This window comes from Taudactylus pleione, unplaced genomic scaffold (assembly GCF_031769625.1).
Source record: "Taudactylus pleione unplaced genomic scaffold, aTauple2 ptg000004l, whole genome shotgun sequence".
Classification (NCBI taxonomy): Eukaryota; Metazoa; Chordata; class Amphibia; order Anura; family Myobatrachidae; genus Taudactylus; species Taudactylus pleione.
Window position 1 is genome coordinate 2,867,568 of NW_028284407.1, and position 21,529 is coordinate 2,889,096.

General features: G+C 41.8%; 1 protein-coding gene across 1 annotated transcript in view; it reads right to left on the reverse strand.

The window, feature by feature from the left end:
- The window catches only part of SLC25A12 (solute carrier family 25 member 12), a 166,051-nt gene that overhangs the window by 53,928 nt on the left and 90,594 nt on the right, over positions 1 to 21,529 (reverse strand). Inside the window, exon 10 of the mRNA XM_088470550.1 lies at positions 12,149 to 12,233. Within this exon, the coding sequence (XP_088326676.1) occupies positions 12,149 to 12,233 (85 nt within the window). The remainder of the gene's footprint in view (positions 1 to 12,148; positions 12,234 to 21,529) is intronic.

Below are 21,529 nucleotides of genomic sequence, written 5' to 3' on the forward strand. Positions count from 1 at the left end.
GTACATGGACTCTGAGTGCCGCCTTATTCGCATTTATATATATTAGGGGTGTGCACCGGCCACTTTTCGTGTTTTGTGTTTTGGTTTTGGATCTGGATCTTTCTTCGTGTTTTGGATCTGGATTGGTTTTGCCAAAACCACCCTTCCGTGTTTTGGGTTCTGGGTTTTGTGTTTTGGATCTGTATTTTTTTTTTAAAAAGCATAAAAACAGCTAAAATCACAGAATTTGTTGGTTTCTCTGCTCCTATGCTATTATTAACCTCAATAACCTTAATTTCCACTCATTTCCAGTCTATTCTGAACACCTCACACCTCACAATAGTGTTTTCATGTCCAAAAGGTTGCACCGAGGTAGCTGGATGACTATGCTAAGCGACACGAGTGGGCGGCACAAACACGTGACCCATCTAGGAGTGACACTGCAGTGGCAGACAGGATGGCAGTTAGAAAAACTAGGCCCCAAACTGTACATAATGCAAAGAAAAAAAAGAAGTGCAAGATGGAATTGTCCTTGGGCCCTCCCACCCACCCTTATGTTGTATAAACAGGACATGCACACTTTAACAAATCAATCATTTCAGCGCCAGGGTCTGCCACACAACTGTGGCTGAAATGATTGGTTCGTTTGGGCCCCCACAAAACAAGCTGGCAATTAATGTGTCCCTGCACAAACTGGCTCTACGGAGGCAAGATGTCATCCTCATCCTCCTCATCCACCGATTCCTCACCCTCTTCAGTGTGTACATCCTCATCCTCACAAAGTATTAACTCGTCCCCACTTGAATCCACCACCACAGGTCCCTCTGTACCTTCTGGAGGCTGGTCTCCCTGGAAGAGCTGATAATTCATTTTGATGAACATCATCTTCTCCACATTCTGTGGAAGCAACCTCCTACGCCTTTCGCTGACAAGGTTCCCGGCTGCACTAAACACTCTTTCGGAGTACACACTGGAGGGGGGGCAACTCAGGTAAAATAGAGCCAGCTTGTACAGGGGCCTCCAAATTGCCTCTTTTTCCTGCCAGTACAGGTATGGACTGTCTGACATGCCTACTTGGATGCTGTCACCGATGTAATCCTCCACCATTCTGTCAATGGTGACAGTATCATATGCAGTGACAGTAGACATGTCAGAAATTGTTGCCAGGTCCTTCAGTCTGGACCAGATGTCCAAACTTGGTCCTGCCTGCCCTGCATCACCGCCAGCGGGTTGCTTAGGATACCTAAGTTTTTTCCTGGCAGCCCCAGTTGCGGGAGAAAATGAAGAAGGAGCCGTTGACGTGTCACGTTCCGCTTCAGCTGACAGTGTGTTCACCAGCAGGTCTTTGCACCTCTGCAGGCTTGTGTCGGCCGGAAAGAGAGACACCACATAGGCTTTAAACCTAGGATCAAGCACGGTGGCCAAAATGTAGTGGTCTGATTTCAACAGATTGACCACCCTGGAATCCTGGCAAAGCGAATGAAGGGCTTCATCCACAAGTCCCACATGCCGAGCGGAATCGCTCCGTCTTAGCTCCTCCTTCACTTTCTCCAGCTGCTTCTGCAAAAGCCTGATGAGGGGAATGACCTGACTCAAGCTGGCTGTGTCTGAACTGACTTCACGTGTGGCAAGTTCGAAGGGCTGGAGAACCTTGCACAACACGGAAATCATTCTCCACTGCGCTTGAGTCAGGTGCATACCCCCTCCTTTGCCTATGTCATAGGTGGATGTATAGGCTTGTATGGCCTTTTGCTGCTCCTCCATCCTCTGAAGCATATAGAGGGTTGAGTTCCACCGCGTCACAACCTCTTGCTTCAGGTGATGGCGGGGCAGGTTCAAGAGTGTTTGCTGGCGCTCCAGTCTTCGGCATGCAGTCGCTGAATGGCGAAAGTGGCTAGAAATTTTTCGGGCCACCCAAAGCGTCTCCTGCACGCCCCTGTCGCTTTTCAGAAAATTCTGCACCACCAAGTTTATTGTGTGAGCAAAACATGGGACGTGCTGGAATTTGCCCAGATGTAATGCCCGCACAATATTGGTGGCGTTGTCAGATATCACAAATCCCCAGGAGAGTCTAAGTGGGGTAAGCCACTGGGCGATGATTTCCCTCAGTTTCTCTAAGAGGTTGTCGGCGGTGTGCCTCTTACTGAAACCGGTGATACACAGCGTAGCCTGCCTTGTAACGAGCTGGCGTTTCTGAGATGCTGCTACTGGTGACGCTGCTGCTGTTGCTGCGTAAGGTGATACATCTACCCAGTGGGCTGTCACAGTCATATAGTCCTTAGTCTGCCCTGTTCCACTTGTCCACATGTCCGTGGTTAAGTGGACATTGTGTACAACGGCATTTTTCAGGACACTGAGGACACTTTTTCTGACGTTTCTGTACAGTCTCGGTATCGCCTGCCTAGTGAAGTGGAATCTAGACGGGATTTGGAACCGGGGACACACTACCTCCATCAATTGTCTAAATCCCACTGCACTAATGGCGGATACCGGAAGCACGTCTAACACCAACATAGCAGTCAAGGCCTCAGTTATACGTTTTGCTTCAGGATGACTGCTGTCGTACTTCATCCTCCTCGCTAAGGACTGTTGGAGGGTCAATTGTTTAGTAAAAGTAGTGGTGTTCCTACTTCCTCTCTGGGATGATGAACGACTCCCAGCAGCAGCAACAGCAGCAGCGGCAGCAGTAGGCGTAGCAATGCAGGATCCTCCAGAGGAATCCCGGATAGGAGAGTCAGTCATGCCAGTGACATGGCCTGCAGGACTACTTCCGATCCTGACTAAGGAGGAAATTGACGAGGAGGGAGTTGACGGTGTGGTTTGCAGGCGCTTGGATACAACAGGACAACGGGATTTAGGTGTCCCTGGACTGCTTACGGTCTTAGCCAAAGTTTCTGAACTTGACAGTAACTTTTTATGAACGCGCTGCAGGTGCCGTATAAGGGAGGATGTTCCTAGGTGGTTGACGTCCCTACCCCTACTTATTTCACCTTTACATATGGTACATATGGCAAGACAGTTGTTGTCCGGATTTGGATAGAAATATTGCCAGACCAAAGAGGTGGAATGTTTGGTCTTCTGCCCAGGCATGACCGTGATGGGCTTTTTCATCCCACGGACAACAACTGTCTCCCCCGGAGCCTGATTTAAACAAACCACATCACCATCAGAATCCTCCTCGCCAACTTCCTCCTCAGCGCCAGCTACACCAGTATCCTCATCCTGTTGTACTTCAACAGTGACATCTTCAATTTGCATATCAGCAAGTGGACTGTGGGTGCTCCTTTCAGCACTTGCAGGGGGCGTGCAAATGGTGGAAAGAGCCACCTCTTCCCGTCCAGTGCTGGGAAGGTCAGGCATCGCAACCACCACCACACTTGGACTCTCCTTGGGGATTTGTGATATCTTCTTAGAAAGCACAGTTCTTCGCTGTGCTTTTGCCAGCTTAACTCTTTTGATTTTTTTAGTGGGAGGAGGGCTTCCATCGTCATGTGAAGCTGAACCACTAGTCATGAACATACTAGGGATCGACCTTAGCCGTTCCTTGCCACTCCGTGTCGTAAATGGCATATTGGCAAGTTTACGTTTCTCTTCAGCTGATTTAAATGTCTTTTTCAAGGTCATTTTCCTGAACTTTGCCATTTGGGATTGTATGTGCCCTCTACTATGACATTGGGCATCGGCCTTGGCAGACGACGTTGATGGCATGTTATCGTCTATGTCATGACTAGTGGCAGCAGCTTCAGCACTAGGAGGAAGTGGTTCTTGATCTTTCTCTATTTTATTTTTATCGGAGAAAGTTTGGTCCTCCATTTATGTTATATCGATTTGATATATACGTGCGGCTAAACACAGAAAATAATTTTTTTTTTGGTTTGGACTGGAGTGTACTTTGTGGGTTACAGCACCCTTTAACGGTCAAGCCAGCCGGCCCTTTACTTATGACACAGGTGCACTCTTGGCACTACTTTGTTGATGCACGTGCGGCTACTGCGCACACAATTCACAAACACAGAAAATAATTTTTTTTTGGTTTGGACTGGAGTGTACTTTCGGGGGTTACAGCACCCTTAACGGTCAAGCCAGCCGGCCCTTTGCTTATGACACAGGCGCACGCTTGGCACTACTTTGTTGATGCACGTGCGGCTACTGCGCACACAATTCATAAACACAGAAAATAATTTTTTTTTGGTTTGGACTGGAGTGTACTTTCGGGGGTTACAGCACCCTTAACGGTCAAGCCAGCCGGCCCTTTACTTATGACACAGGCGCACGCTTGGCACTACTTTGTTGATGCACGTGCGGCTACTGCGCACACAATTCACAAACACAGAAAATATATTATTTTTTTTAGCACTTGGGGGGAGCACCCCTGATGGACAGAGCACCCCCTGGACAACACTACAGCACTCCTTTAGGACTGGGACACTGCACAGGACTTTGGAGTGGACACAGCCCCTATGGAGAACTGACTGCACAACACAGTCCAGCCAGCCCCTATGGACTTTGAAGTAGTGGACACAGCCCCTATTAACAACAGCAGCACAGCACAACACAGCCAGCCCCTATGGACTTTGAAGTAGTGGACAACAGCAGCACTACACTACACTACACTACACAGCCCTAACTCCCACCCTCCCTCTTCACTGTCCACAGCCGAGTGAGAAAATGGCGCCGACGCGGGTACCTTATATAGGATCCAAAACCCGCGAGACTCGGAAGGCGGGATGATGACGTTTTGCCTCGATTTCAGATCCGAGTCAGGCGGGAAAAGTCGAGCCTGACTCGGATCGGACTCGGATCGGGGGGGCTCGGATTTCAGAAATCCGAACCCGCTCACCCCTAATATATATACATATACACACACATAGATAGAGATATATACCTACATACATACTGTACATACATAATCACAATAGATCCAGCACTCGAGGGTCACTCCCTAACAAGTTCCCCGGTGCCATCTACATATTAAACATATGCATAACTACTTCTCTCCACCAGCGGAACTCACGGGTCTTTGTATAATTAAATACAGAACGCATACAGTGCTATTCCAATGTTTCAATTCTTTCCAAGAATGAAAATTCTTTCTAAGTATTGAAACGTTGGAATAGCACTGTATGCGTTGTGTATTTATTCATACAAAGACCCGTGAGTGCCGCCGGTGGAGAGAAGTAGTTATGCGCTTCATATCAGTCATGCTGTCTCAACATCAGCTGTAAGATGGCGGGGCTGGCGGAACATGGTCATACATTGAGATGAGTAGTGTGGTCAGATTTCTGCATGGATAGGGCACATCAGCAGAGGAAATACACTGCCAGCTTGTCATGGTGTATAGTGATAACGTCACGTCACGGAAACAGGTTTGGCGATTTCTTAGTGTTTTTTTTTTTCTTATTAAATTTGCAAAAATCTCAAAAAAACATTTTACACGTTGTCATTATGGAATATTGTGTGTAGAATTTTGAGGACAAAAATGAATTTATTCCATGTTGGAATAAGGCTGTAACATAACAAAATGTGGAAAAAGTGAAGCGTTGTGAATACTTTCCGGATGCACTGTATGGGTGGAAGGCGATTCACAACCGGACGGTGAAGTTCGGCAAGCCACTTGACACTGATTTCTTCTATGCCGGGATAGATGTGATAGATAGATAGATAGATAGATAGGTGTACCGTTGGAACAAATGCTTAGACTAGTATGGGTACTATGTGGAAAATAATCTGAACCAAGGCCATACTATTGATTATACGTATATGTACAAGATTAATAAATTATGCAATGAGAGGTCTTGTTACCTTATTTATTGAACCAACCTTGTGTATATGTGTGTATTTTCTATATTGGAAAAGATAGATATGAGATAGATAAATAGAAGATAGATAGATATGAGATGATAGATATGAGAATTGATAGATAGATAGATAGATAGATAGATAGATAGATAGATAGATAGATAGATAGATAGATAGATATGCAGTTTATAAAATATTATTGATCACAATGGCAGTAAAATGGGTTTCCAATCTTGTAACAAGAAATGCAAGTAGCAGCTCAGCAATGACATTGTTGCAATGTAGAAGGTAGAAAATTTATGAGTAATTATATTATCAACACATTATGAGCTGTTAAGTGCATACAAACGGGTAACGGTGACAGGTGATGACATCATACAAGCACACACCTGTAATCCGTCACATCCTGTAGTGCAGATCAAAGCCGTACGTATGGTAATCATTATTAGATCTTCACACATAACTATTTCAGATCACAGAGAGCATACCTTTAATAAAAGCAAGGCCTGACAACGGACTACAGGGTGTATTGAAATAGACAAAGATTATGGATTTTAAACATTGTAGTAAAGTGAAAAATATGTACAGAGGTGGAGAAGAAATGTCTCTAATTCTAAGGGCACTCTAAACTCTAAATTGTACCTGGCTTTGTGTTGTACATACAGTAGGTGGTTAAGGGCTATTTAAAGCTTTTCGCAGGCAACAATCTTGAACGTTAAGTAAATGCAAAAAATATAATTTGTGTATTAAAATGGACAATAAAACTAAAATAGACGGACAATAAAAAAAGGAGTCTTGTAACATTCACCAATATATAAAAAAAGTTTTTATACTCTGCTAAGTTATATCTCATATTATCCATCTCACTAACGCTATTGTTTTCAATGACCAGTTATTTTAGGCGCAGAAAGATGTAGCGTATCCTCCAATAATTATTACTTTGAGGAGATGTGACGCATGTAAACGCACCCAATAATAATCGGCTCTAGTATCAAATTCTACTTAAAGTAAAATTCTAGGGTCAAATTCTAGTGAATGTATTTTTCCATATGAAAAAAAAACTTATAATTTAGGTTTTACAAAGTATGTACTTCCTTTATTTCTGGTATCAGAATGAGTAGCAGCTGCCATGCAGAACCGTTCCTCAGGTGGTTATTTGTCAATTTTAAATCGCAACTCTTCCTTCTGCCCAAACTGCTTTAGACGTAGTGTGAGTGGAGCTTCAGAGGCCCCCCCAGTGGTCTCCACTGTTCCTTATCGGGAGATACAGACAGTAGAAAGGAATGCTTGGGGGGTATCCAATTAGCCGCAATAATGATAACTTTTCAGACCCATTGCACAAATTTGCTGCTTATCGCATGTATGCGCACTCCCGTTTATCGTGCAATCCTATTACAAGACCGGCAATAACACATTCGCACGATAATTCTTGCAGGAATGAAAGTCAAAAAGTACAGGTGAAAATGGGGAAACCAGCCCGTACCCCAAAAAAAGTAAGCTAATATTGGGTAACAGTATAGAAGTCTTTTACTGGCCATAATCAAAGGGTTTGGAGTTCTCAAATGGTGTTAAATAGCTGTTATATGCATTTTTCTGGTCAAAGGTAATGCTCTAGTTAAATTAGGGGTAAGTATAATTTTACATTTTAGGGAACTTTTAAAAATTTAAAAAAAAAAACACCTGCTGCCATGCAATATTCAAAACGAAATCGGGATGAAATACCGATAGACAGGATGCCGGCTGTCAGTACGCTGAAAGCAACATCCCGATGGTTCAAATCCCTACAGGGGAACGGTAAGTAATGTTCCCCTGTCCTATTTACCCACTAAACCTCCTTTCTTGCACCCTTATACTAACCCTCCCTACCCCGCACCCTAACGGTAAGTGCCTAAACCTAACCCTCCCCCCTTAGTGCCTAACCCTAATCCCCCCTCCTCCCCCGATGATGCCTGAACCTAACCCCCCCTGGCCCGAAGACTAACCCTAACCTCCCCCCTCCAGCAGCCTCTCCAAGTCCTCCTGGGCTGCCTAAACCCAACTCCCCCCCCCTCCCCTCCGCAGCTGATACTTACCTTTCCCCGATGTCCTTACGATCAGGATGCCATCTGCCGGGATCCTGGCATCGGCATCCCAAGTCATGTCGCGATTTTGCCGCCGGCGTTGTGTTGGTGATCAGGGTTTCGGCAGACGGCATACCAGTTGTCAGAATGTTAACCGCATCCCATTCAAAACACCTGCCCCATCCATACAGCCCCCCAAAATACCTAACCCACTACTTTGAACCTATTTTCCTGCACTTTTTACGCCCCAAAAATGACATGCCATTATTGGCCCAAATAAGCGAATTAAAAAAATAGTTTTGCCTAATTAGTCATTAAGGGGGGTGTCCTAGGGGTTCTGCACCAAGTCCCGACATTTTAAGCCAAAAATGGGGATTTTGCACAACTTTTCATCTACTCAGAGACAGTGAAAACTAATTTGCGATAATTGCTATGGAAGACTTCGGACCTGCGAAAACTGCAGCTAAATGATAGCACGATAACAATTTTTAGAGAACAGTTTTCGCCGAAAAACGGGTTATCACGGCTAATTGGATACCCCCCTTGGTTGTAAACCATATTTGCAATGTACCTCCACAAGATAGCTTTTGCCCACAAACGTAGGTGATAGTTTTTAAAATACAGTAAATGGTAACGCAATAGTCCATCTGTTTGCACAATGCAATGGTTATGTAAAACAATTTTCTACAAATGCCACAAAATCTTTGCATAGAAAATCTATGAAAAGCGCCTGCTGCAGAATACCTTTTCAACAATAGAGTTATTATTACCAGTTGCCTAATAACTTGGGATATAGCCAGGGCCGGGCTAAGGGCCACATGGGCCTGGGGCTGAAAATGTTCAAGGGCCTATACGGGGAAGGGGAGGAGTGTGACCAGTGCTGTGTGGGTGTAGACGTGTGTACACCCCTACACTATAAGCCACAATGTCTCCCTAATTACATAAATCTTGCATAATTTTGTGAGAAAACTAGAAATACAATTTTCATAATTAATGATTTTTGGTGACTGTGTGGCAAGCTAGGCACCATGTTGACATGATGATGGGACTATTTTTAAGTAAAGGCTTGGAGCCGTGGCTCCGTCTGCCCCATTGATAATCGGTCCCTGGATATAGCAGAACTCAATGGGCAAGATTACCACCGACTACTATAACATAATATTTCAGCCTATTACTGAGTGACTTCTAGCTGCATATATTAAATTATATACATACATATATTATACATACACACATAATATATATATATGTTTAATAATATATTAAAAGATATATATATATATATATATATATATATATACATACATACACAGGTTGAGTCTCCAAAATGCTTGGGTCCAGGGGTATTTTGGAAATCGGAATATTCCGTATTTTGGAATAATTGCATATTATAATGAAATGTCTTGGAGATGGGACCCAAATATACACACAGAATGCATTTATGTGTTATATACACCTTATACATACAGCCTGCAGGTCATTTTAGACAATATTTTTTATAATTTTGTGCATCAAAAAAAGTTTGTGTACATACATGAAATTCATTTATGTTTCATATACACCTTATACACACAGCCTGAAGGTTATATTATACAATCTTTTTAATAATTTGTGCCTTAGACAAAGTTTATGTACATTAAACCATCAAAAATCAAAGGTTTCATTATCTCAGTCATGCTGAAAATATTCCGTATTTCGGAATATTTGGATATGGGAGACTCAACCTGTGTGTGTGTATGTATGTATGTATGTATGTATGTATGTATATATATATATATATATACATACATATATATATGTATATATACACACACATTTTTTTTTTATTTTTTTTTTACAATAAATTGCATGAGAAACATAAGCCATCAGATGAATTGATTTGTAAAAAAAATGACAAGAGTTATTTACTAGCTTTGTGCGAAGGTTCAAAATAAGCATGTGGCAACTTGGATGGGACATCCCCATTTTTTCCTTCCCCCTGAAGTGCCATTAGCCAATTAGAAGCATAACCCCCCCCCCCCCCCCTCAAGCCAGCCAATAACATTGTGGCCAGCAAGGGAAACCGCTTGTGAATGGCTGAGTGGCTAATGTCACTTCTGGTCAATTATTGGCTTTGTTTTCCCTTTTTGCCATTAGATCATAAAGAAAGACGAACCTGTCGCTGAGGCTACAGTGTAAATAATAAAGCATATTTTATATTACTGTAGTGAATGAAAAGATATGGTGGGTGTTTCATGCAATTAAATTTTTTTTAAAAAATATGCACATATATTTTTTTATATTGTCTAAAGACCCCTATCCAGTATACTGCAAGCACTGGTAGCTATTGACTGGAATGGAGTGCTGCTACTAGTAGTTCAGCAGCAGTTGGAGGAGCAAGGCTCCAGGAAGCAGCAGGGGACAGAGGCAGTCACAGCCTCGCTCCTCAAAGCTTTGGCGAGCGGCCAGGTGGTGGTCGCGATCATCGGGCTTGCGACGAAACCCTTGTGGTAAGGTCTGGTCTGCCACAAGCCCCAGTGAGCTTTCGGCTCTAATAGAGCCAGAAGCTCACTACTGACATCACTGGTGATGTCAGTAGGGCCGTCCACAAACGGCAGGCCTTCCTTCAGGTACGCCTCCGTTTGTCCAAAGCCTACAAAACGGGGCCCCGTTTGTAGCGAGCCCGGGAGCGAGTGAATTTCTCACTCGCTACGGGGCTTGCGCGTGCGCAATGCACAACCATCGACCTGCTTGCGAGCGGGTCTGAATGAGACCCTTAGAGGGGTATTCAATATGAAACGTTAACTTCACTGTCGAAGTTAACGTTTAATATCGGAGTTTTTACCTGCGTTAAAGTATCGGGCGCGCTCCCGCTTATACCCGTATTCAATATAAAATTAACGAAAACGGGAAACTCCGAAGTTGGATTTGCGTAAAGCTACGAATTTTTCATTAAAAAAATTGTAAGACCCCCCAAAGTTGTAAAAACATGGGGGATCACTATGGGTATCCCCGTTTTAGCCTTTAATTGAAAGTCGGGGATTTAAATAGCCGCAGCAGGTGTTTTTTTCCCGACATTGAAGAAGTGATGCAGAAGAGCACTTAGGTTATTTTTTTCGTTTTTTTTTAAGTGGTCCCATCAAATTTGGGGTACATTAAAATGGGTACTAGCATATTTTGATGTCCCTAAAGTAAGTTTTAAAAAATTCGGCATTTGTGCACCTGCCGCTAGAATTCTATTCTAGAAAACATCTGCCGCATACATGCAGAATAGCCCTGAACCTATTTCCCTATTGTTTAACAATTTTTTCCAATTTTTTTTTTCACCCCAATTTTTACAAAAATTTTTTGTGGTGTCCCTATTTTTTTTTTAAACTTTTTTTGACACAGTTCTTTTTTAAATGTCATTCCCAGGGGTGCAGGCTATTTTTTTTTAAGCCTGCACCCCTAAACCCCAATTCTGCACTTTTTTTCGACACCTATTCAATGGTGAAAAGTTATCCCCGTTTTTTATCAAAGACTTTTCAAAACTGCGATAAGTCTTTGAAATTGAATACGGTGTAAAAGTCAAACCTGCGATAATGACATCAAAAGTGCGATATTAACGCAAAAACGATGTTATCGCTCCCATATTGAATACCCCTGTTAGTGTGGTAAGTGCAACACGCAATTGGTCACTAAAAGCTACCCTTATTGCACTGTACGGAATAAGCCCGAAGGAGTTGCATAGGTTTTATTCAGCAAAGACAAAAAATTTTGTAAAAAGCATACATTGTACTTAAAATGTGAAATATTCCACTATTATACTTTTAGGCCTTTTGCCCTTAATGTATATTATAATCTATTTACAGAATACAAGAGGCCTGAATCCTCTGAAAATGTAATAACATAAAATTCAGGATGATTGTTGTTCCCCCAAAATAAATAGAAAACTTAGGCACATTGGAAATGAACCATAGAAAGACTAAGAATGTACAAATCCATAAATGACCCAAATAAAGGTATTTTTCGCTACTCTGATTTCACAGTCATTTTTTCATTTTGCAAAATCTCATTTTCTCTCTTCTTTCATTTTACCAAATGCCGCCACACATAATGAATGTGAGCGCAGAGCACTGTATCCGGAAGTAGTGCGTTATTATGGAATGCCTACACCCAAGACTGTCTGGAGCCAGAGGTGGCACTGCCGAATCGGCGGTGCCTTGTGATCACGGCCAAAAAATAGGCCTCCAGTTCCTGCTCTATTGAACAATGCAGAGCACCTTGGCTGATCTGTGCCGCTCTGCAGAGATAATATTACATTCACCCAAGCACACAGGCATATCACTCACCTCCAGCAATTGAGCCCAATGAGAATCTGTAAGCAGACTCAGCAACCTGGAGCCAGATAGGCCTGCCCACGTCACTGTAGGATTGCTATGGACGGAAACATGGAAAAGTTAGTGGGAACTAAAGAAAAGCAGAAAGTACAACATGTTTTTTTCAGTGACATACAATCATGTACACTGCAGGTTCTATTACCAGGACTTTAGTGGCAGATAATATAGTATCATTCGCAACTAAAACAGTTTGTTTGCTGGGGGAAAAAAATATTTTCATGAAAAACAACTTTCTTTTTTAATTATTTTTTTTTTTTTCTTTAAAAAGAGTAATGAAATGAATCAATGAAGAAAGAATTTAGACTTAATATACAAGGATTGCTAAAAGTACACAGAACCATATTTACAATTAGTGCTGCTTTGTTGTAAACTAATATGGCCTAAATGAGTAACGTTGTTGTAAAATCCCCTAAGAAGCAAAGAAAGAAAATGAAAGCGCAGTGAAGAAGATGAAATGAACATAAATTACACACACAGGTTTCCCTCTGTACACTTCTGCCTTAGACTTGTGCCTGGTTTGCTTAACTGGTAAAAGTGGAGGCAGCCATTTTGTTGGATACCAAAAACACTTACAGGGGTATTCAATATGGGAGCGAAAAGTCCGTGCTGGACTTTTCGCTCGACATCGGAGATTTTCCTGGGATAAAGTATCGGGCGCGCGCCTGCTTTATCCCCGTATTCAATATAAAACCTACGAAAACGGGAACCTGCGAAGTGGGATCTGCGAAAAAAAATGAAATTTATCTGGAATAAATTGTAGGACCCCCTTAAAACTGTAAAAACATGGGTGATCACTATGGGTGGTACCCCCGTTTTAGCCGGCAAACTTAAGTTATTTTTTTCGTTTTTGTTAAGTGGTCCCATCAAATTTGGGGTACATGAAAATGGGTGCTAGCATATTTTTATGTCCCTAAAGTAAGTTTTTAAAAATTCTGTAACTATGCACCTGCCGCTAATAACCTATTCTAGAAAACACCTGCCGCATACTTGCAGAATAGCCCTGAACCTATTTCCCTATTGTTAAACACTTTTTTCTCTTTTTTATTTTTTTCACCCCAATTTTTTTTATACATTTTTTGGGGTGTCCCTATTTTTTTTAAAAAACTTTTTTTGACACAGTTATTTTTAAAATGTTATTCCCAGGGGTGCAGGCTATTTTTTTTAAGCCTGCACCCCTAAACCCCAATTCTGCACTTTTATTTCGCCACCTATTCAGTGGTGAAAAGTTATCCCCGTTTTTTTTCAAAGACTTTTCGAACCTGCGAAAAGTCTTTGAAATTGAATACGGTGTAAAACCAAAACCTGCGAAAATGACGTCATCGGTGCGAAACATCGCAAAAACTAAGTTTTCGCTCCATATTGAATACCCCTGTTAGGGCCAGATGTACTAAGCTCTGAAAAGTGATAAAATGGAGAGTGGTAAACCACCAGCCAATCAGCTCCCAACTGTCATTTTTCAAACACAGCCTGTAACATGACAGTTGGGAGCTGAGTGGCTGGTCGTTTATCGCTTTGCAGAGTTTAGTACATCTCACCCTTAGTGAGTTTATAGATTGCACGTTTTCCTAAGGACATGTATTATTTTGTTATCGTTTATTTACAGTATATGGCACCACAAGGGCTCTGCAGAGCCTTACAAAAGACATAAGCAGGAACAGTTCAAACAGGACTAGATAAGAGTGCAAAAGACAAAGTACAAGACATTGCAGACAGTATGACACAATACAGAAGCTATAGAAACATAGCTGCATATGAGGTTAGCATACCCAAAAAGGCAGATGAACCCAAAGGGTCACGGCCATTGTTAGCAATGGGATGAGATGATGGTGTATATGAGTGAGATGCACATGAGGGAAGAGGGCCCTGCTTGAGAGCTTACAATCCATAGATTTCACCAACGACAACCATGAGAATGTAGACACATAACTAGGAATCTGTGACATCATTGGGGCACTTAACACAAGGTACTAGTGTCACAGGGGGCGATTAAAATGTTTTTTTTGGGCGTGATAATTAATGAGCGCCCAGTTTGATATGCAATTGTTCTGGGTGCTCATTAATTCTCGACCCTCTTCGACGTGTAAAACGGCTAAACCAGTCTTAATTTCTGGTTAGGGCGCGGTTATCTGCTGTTAGCGTGCCCTAACAAGGGTGTTTCAGACACATTTCTGCTCGCACGCTCCTGAGCGCGTGCAGAAATGCCGGCGCCGGCGGCTATCCTATCCCAACAGAGCAACAATTGAATATCTCTGTCGGGCGTCATAAAAAATAAAAAGCTGCCGGCACAACATTTGAATCGCCCCCACAGGATTAATTTTCATTGCATATGTAATATCTGTAGTAGTAAAAAAAAAAAAGTATTCTCCCGCCGTTTCAGTGAGGAGAATACAAACAGAGTTATAGTAATTAAAAACGATGGCAGCATATAAAGTACAACAATAGCACATTTACGGAATAATGAATGTGGATGCTAATTGTGTTCAGTGTGTGGTTATGGCGTGTGGCGTGTATAACATTATGCCCACCCACAGATTATACATTGGCTGTAGCTTTGGCTTTACTTTCTATTATTTCACTTTAATGTATAAATATGAAGATAAATAAAAGTCTTTAAAGTGTACAATGGAGAAAAGTGGTGTTTCATGACGGGAATACAATGTATAGGCTATATTGTAGTGCACATCATAGGTATGTATACCTCTTAGAGCGCCTTATGCAAAACAGATTGAAGTGTGCAGATGTTCTGTGACAGAAACCTATCATTCATCTATAGGAAACTAGTCTTAAAACTATAACATACTATCCACCTATCTAGAGATGGATAGCAAGAGACATAATATATATATTATAATACATATGTATATTTTAGTTCTATAAATGTTCGAGAACCCACCTATACACAGCATAATGTACACAGACACTTATTTACATGTATCAAAAATGAATAGGTGTATAGTTTGATATCACTTAAAACAAATAATTCTAGTAATAATAATACACTAAGTAGACAAAAGTGATTGGACACTCCTGCGCAAGCAAAATGCATACCACTGTACACGAGTTCCAAATGGCCACTAATGTAACAATTTCAACAAGAACACTTGGTAGGGAGGCCCATGCACTTTCAGTTCTATGGGAACAATTAATGTTTTTATCAGGATGACAATGGCACCTGTCATGTTTCCAGGGCGACGCTGGACTGTTATACAGAGAATTTGGTAACCTTGATGGACTGGCCAATTCAGAGTCCAGATCATAACCCTATTGAGAACCTCTGAGAGGAATTGGAGCGACAGGTGCATACTAGGCAGACTCGACCTTCTTCAGTGTAGAGTTGTTCACTGTACTTAGGGCGGAACGGCCAAACATACCGCCTGCTGCTATCCAGGAACTTGTGGACAGTTTACCAAGAAGGGTGTCTGCAGTAATCACTGCACGTGGTGGACCTACAAAGTACTGCCCTCAATAAAATCTTGTTAACCTATTTGCTGTCAGTGTCAAATCACTTTTATTTAAAAAAGAAATGTAAAAAAAAAAAAATAAGGATAAAAAGAAATTATTTTTCCATTAAAAACCACTAATTACACTTGAGGTGCCTAAACTAACTAAAAAGTTGATTTGGGGGTAATTTGAGGCAGTTTTTTTTTTTTTTTAAACACCCATAAATGACATGTAATTATTGGGCCAATTAAGCTAACTGAAAACTTCTAAATACCTAATTAGTCATTAGGGGGCTGTCTAAGGGGTTCTGCATGGTGTCCAGACATTTCTACCTTAAAATAAAGATTTTCCCTACCATCCCTCACCCTCAGGGAGGTACATACAAATAAACATAAAATGTGCATTTGGAATTGGATTGCAGCTGGGCTTTGCAGTGCGAGTTTGCCCTAAAAACAGCGTGCACAAGCCAGCTCACACTTAATTGGATTGACCTCTCTGACTGGTTGCCAATTTAAAGAAAGCTTATGTTAAAAATATATAAACCTCTGTTTTAGTATAAAGTCTGTTCCTGGTTAAGCCTGTGTTACAAGCGCTGTTTCTGTGCATTTTGTTTTCAGCATTTAACGAAACAGTTCTTTTGGTCATATGTACATACACGCAGACAACGGAGGGTTAAATGGCTGCTCACACTGGCTGCTCTTTAAATCAATGTGATCTGGATGATGACAGCATGGTTGCATATGCGCCACCAGTTTTATCAGGCAGAGTCAAGCTTGAGAAGTTCAACTGTAAGGGAATTCACTCAATACGGACAGTCTGCCATCAGCGCAGCTCTGCCCCAGCAATGTCTGCTCAAGCACTTGCTAACTAACAAAGATAATTGCAAAAGTTCAAAAGGCCACCTATAATTATGTTTTCAGAGAGGGATTAAAACCCGCTCTCCTGATGATAGCTGTGGAGCTGCAATGTCACTGGCCCTTTGTTGCACGGTTTCTCTCAGTATGTTTAACCTCTCCAGAATATGGGCAGGAACACCCGTCAGAAATGCCACCAGAGTTTTTATCTGGGTTTCATTCATGAATCTTAGATTCCAATATCAATATTAAGGACCTGTATAATGTAGTATTACAAATTATGTGGAGTTTTAAAAAAAAAAAAATATATATATTTTTTCTTTAATTAAAAGCTACTGTAGTTTCTAGCCACAATAAGATGGAACCAGATGCCTCTAGTTTACATTCTTCTAGCAGCACTTTCTTGTTTACATAAGTATTCATCCATTTTTCTCTCATGGATACTGCAGAGGCAGCCATTTTGTTTTACCAAATAGTACATTTTTTTTCAATATCAGTGTTTATCACCCCCAGTCCTCAGGACGTGTAACACTTCACATTTTCCAGGTCACCTACCAGGTGCACAGGTGTAAGACTAATGGTCACATTTCAAACCTCCACAGGAGAAATGGAAAATATGAACTGTTTGTGGTCCTGTGGACCAACACTGGTCTATATAATCCAATTAAAATATATTTATTATAACATGCTACCAAAGGAGGGCCAATTTGTCTGGAGAACAAACGTTAGTCAATATAATGGATCAAGTTTTGCTGCTTAAGTGATACATGGCGTGAATGGGAGAAAATAATGTAGACCTCGCATGGTTTTAAATTATGTCTTACAGAAATGTCTGTGTTGCATCTTGGGTATGATCTACATCAAAAACAAAATCAACAGAAAAGACGAACAACATCAAACAACTGCCAGGCACGGTGGGCTGAGCGTCGTCCAGTCCTGAGAGGTAAAAAGCTACAAGTGACGCGTCAATACGGATCAGCACATGGGAATTATTTAGCTTGTTTTCTTTAGCATTAGGGTTATAACCTGCAACTGCAGGTCAGTGACCCAACAATGATAAAACACACCACTATGGAATGCAGGCAGAACTTCCTATAAAAACCAAATCAGGAATACGATCATTTCTAAAATGTATATTACCCTTAGAGTAATTCTTCTTAGGTCCACGGACCGCAATGATTGGGCAGCTAGATTATTCTAACACTGTACCCTATGTGCATGTATCCTTTTTTTTTTATATCCAAAATGGCAACAAAAATCACAGAAGCCAAGCAGAAATCTATGTGCATCTGAAAGTTGTAGCTCCCAGCACCTAATCTCAACTCCTCCTGCCGAAAAATACCCTTCTGATTTTTATCTGGGCCCTCACACTTGCTGTTCTTAAGTGCCATCTAACCATTTTTATTATCTCGTTTTATTTTACCCGCATTTAGCTAGTGGATTATAAATTGTGAATTTTGCTTGTACATTTGTTTTGCATTTTATATATGATTGATTCTTCTTTTCTTGAAGACTGTCATAAAAACTAAAGGAAAGAAGCGTGATGTCCTGGTAGCAGATAAAGGCCATTTTTATGTTCTCAGTTGTGTCATTCAGTATAAAAGGGAATTGTGTATTTTCTCTTTCCCATAATCCCTTTGTTTTATTCCCTGAGTTCTCCTGTTGATTTTATTGAGGGGTGATAATCCTCTGGAGCATCGTCTCTAGACAGGGGGGCAGATGTACTAAGCTATGGAAAGTGATAAATTGGAGCAGTGTGTTTTCGGCTTGTTTGTGCATGTGGAGGAAACCCACACACGCACATGTAGAACATACATACTCAATAAAGATAGGGATCTGGTTGGAATCAAACCCACTGTCTATTCAGCAGATACAGGACAGTGGTCATTGGTTTGATTCCAACCAGATCCCTATCTGTATGGAGTATGTATGTTCTCCCTGTGCGTGTGTGGGTTTCCTCCGTGTGCACCAACAATCCAATCCAAAACACACTGGTAGGTTAATTGACTTCTGACAAAAATGAATCCTAGTATGTATACATGCCCATGTGCAAGCTACAGATTTGACCACATACATCTATCCTCCATGCCTGAGCGCCGTCTTTCTGTGGCACCGAGCGTCTTTTCATAAAACTTTCCCTTAAAATGCATCTTATTCGGAAAGCGATGCAAAAAGGACGCACAAGCAGCCTCTGCTGATTAAAATGATGTGCAGCATACCTACATTCTGTGTGCGACTGCGGGTAAATCTGCATGCGAAACGCTACGTTACAGTGAAAATGTTGCATGAAAAGACGCTCGGCACTACAGAGTCGCACCAAGGCATGGCTAGACTAGAAGGGCTGTTTAATGCGCAAAGAGGCTGGATGCATGGGGACACATCTGTAAGCTTCACTGGGACAGGGACTAGTGTGAATGACTAAAATACTCTCTGTAAAGCAGTGAATAATATGTGTGCTCTCTATAAATAACTGTTAATGAATAAATAAAAGACAAAAGACATTTTTAGATTACAACTTCTTTGATTATTCTCAGCATTCACCCATGTTTGTGCTAAGTGTGTTTCAAATACATCTACTGGCCATAGGTTCCGTGCAGCTACAATGCTCTGTTCCATCACCGCTACTGAACGTTCCTCCAAACAGAAGTCAATTTTGTGATGTTTCAAGTTTGGTCTTCTGCATTCTTTGCTAATAGCGGTTGTTTTGGATTAAACACAATGCAGATTACAAAGTGCAGACTTACTGAAGCCAAACAACCCACAATAAGTAAGACCGTCTCTTGAAGTTTGAGTTATGACTGCCAGGCAGTTGGAAGAGATGATCTGAAAAGACAGACAGGCAGGTTCCTTCATCTCCCAGCAGGATTCCCTGACTTAGGAACACCTGTTTATCTTTATCCCTTTCAAAAGACAATTCTTTTCCTGGTAAGCTTGCCCAGGCACACAGGAGCTGGAGGATTACAGCATGCATTGTATGAAATCGCTGTCCTGGGTAAAACTTGTATGCTGCTAAATACTGTAATTTTCTTTGAAGCATACGTCTCTCTTACTCAATTAAATAGTAGCAGAAAACGCACTATAACTAGTTACTGCACTGTTGCTGTATATCAGGGATCACGGAAGTCTTCTTGGTAATAAAGCCACAAGGAAAGCTAATAGAGGGCATCTGAGGACGTTTCATAGATGATAAATAACTACAGTGCTAACGTCATCCAAGGAGAAACTGCTGAATGTAGGTTTCCTGAAGACAGACATGATCAATGTGGTGGGGAAATAGGGCAAGATATTGGTTGGCTCCACCCAATAGCCCTAAGCACTGTACTGTGTACGGCATTAGTAGGAAATATTATTTTATTGTTTTTACAGCCTTGACATTATGGTAACAGAACAAATACAAGAAGTGTGCCTGCATTAGGTGAACCTATAGCAAGTTAGTCGTGCTGGTAAGAAGACATCAACCAATCACAGACTCACCTGCTACGCAGACTGCTGGAAATCCCTACGCTCACTTCGTGAAACATGAAATATTAGTGATAGAACAAAAAAAAAAAGAAGTTACCCTGATATGAGGCTGCATTGGGGACCACGAGTAACACCAATATGCCTCCAGACGCACAACCCAATTGTAAGGTCTGACCATTCCAAGACTCATCATACAGAGTAGACAAATATCATGTGGTACTGTATGTTGGAAAGCCTGATCAAACAATTATCATCATCCTCCTTTATTTATATGGCACCACAAGTGTTCCGCAGCGTCTTACATAGTACATAAAACTAGTAAGTGAACAAGAAACAAGTAACTTACAGTACATTACAGTGCAGGACAAGGACACGACTTATATACATTGCTGCAACAGCGATTAAAGCACTCACAATAAGCATCCGGGAGTTGGCAGTCACGTGTTAGGTGCCCTTATGGGGAGTAAGGAGTAGATGAGGGAGGAGGTCCCTGCTGGAGAGAGCTTACATTCTAAAACAATGACCATCATAGTGTTTGCAGGGTAAACAATTGACCCTGAAGTGAAGGACAATACAGCAGGCTATGCTCTGCACTGCGATCTGGCTATTCTGCCTGCTCCCTGTGCTACAGAATTAGTGCAGCTAGGTCATACCCCATGTGGTTCAGTCACACGCAAATTTCGTAGGCTAAAAACACTTCAGCTGCTTATGTACAATAGAGGATTCTGGGAGTACTAGCGATTCAGCAGCAGCTAGAATACCGAAGATGGATAACCACTGCCTGTAGGACCAGACACCACTTCCAACTTTCCTATGATACATATCAGTATACTACCAGCCAGCTGACTATGCACACAGCAGATCTCTCTCCCACCTCTCAGGCTCAGTGTGTGTGGGGGGAAGTCAGGATTCTGCTGCTTGAATACAGTAATTAGGTTTGATTAATCACCGCTGTGACATTAATCAGTCTGAATTCTCTCTCAGGCTTTGCGCAGACACCTAATTTTGCTGCCCCAACAGGTGTCTCATAAACGCCTTTCAGAGCTGCAATATATAGAACGCCTCAGACAGTCAACAACAATGTCATTCTGTCAGTTTCCCTTAACATGTCAAAACAGCGCATCTAAGCATGTCCTGCCACACAGCCGGGATGGAGAGGCGGCAATCAAACATGTAAAACTTTATTAGAAGAAACGAGTGTAATTACAATGGCAGCTCATTTTTTTGCAGGGATAGACTGCTTCTTCCTTATTTTACTTTTTATTTTAATTTTATTTTTTAAAAGACAGAGGCAATACAGAAGTAAATGTAATCATGTGGTCATAGAAGGACAGATATTGGACAACTGGGAGTATATTGTGGCAAACGAGATGTAGTTACAATACCAGCGGATGATATACCAGCGCTGGAATCCCGACCACCGGCAAATGCTGACGCCACTATCCTGAATGGGATTAGAATACGATGGAACCCCGAACATCCAGACGCTGGTGAGTATAGTAGATACCCGGGGATGGGGAGGGGGGTTAGGATTATGAACCCCTGGGGCGATTTAGGGTTAGGCTCCACTAGAGGG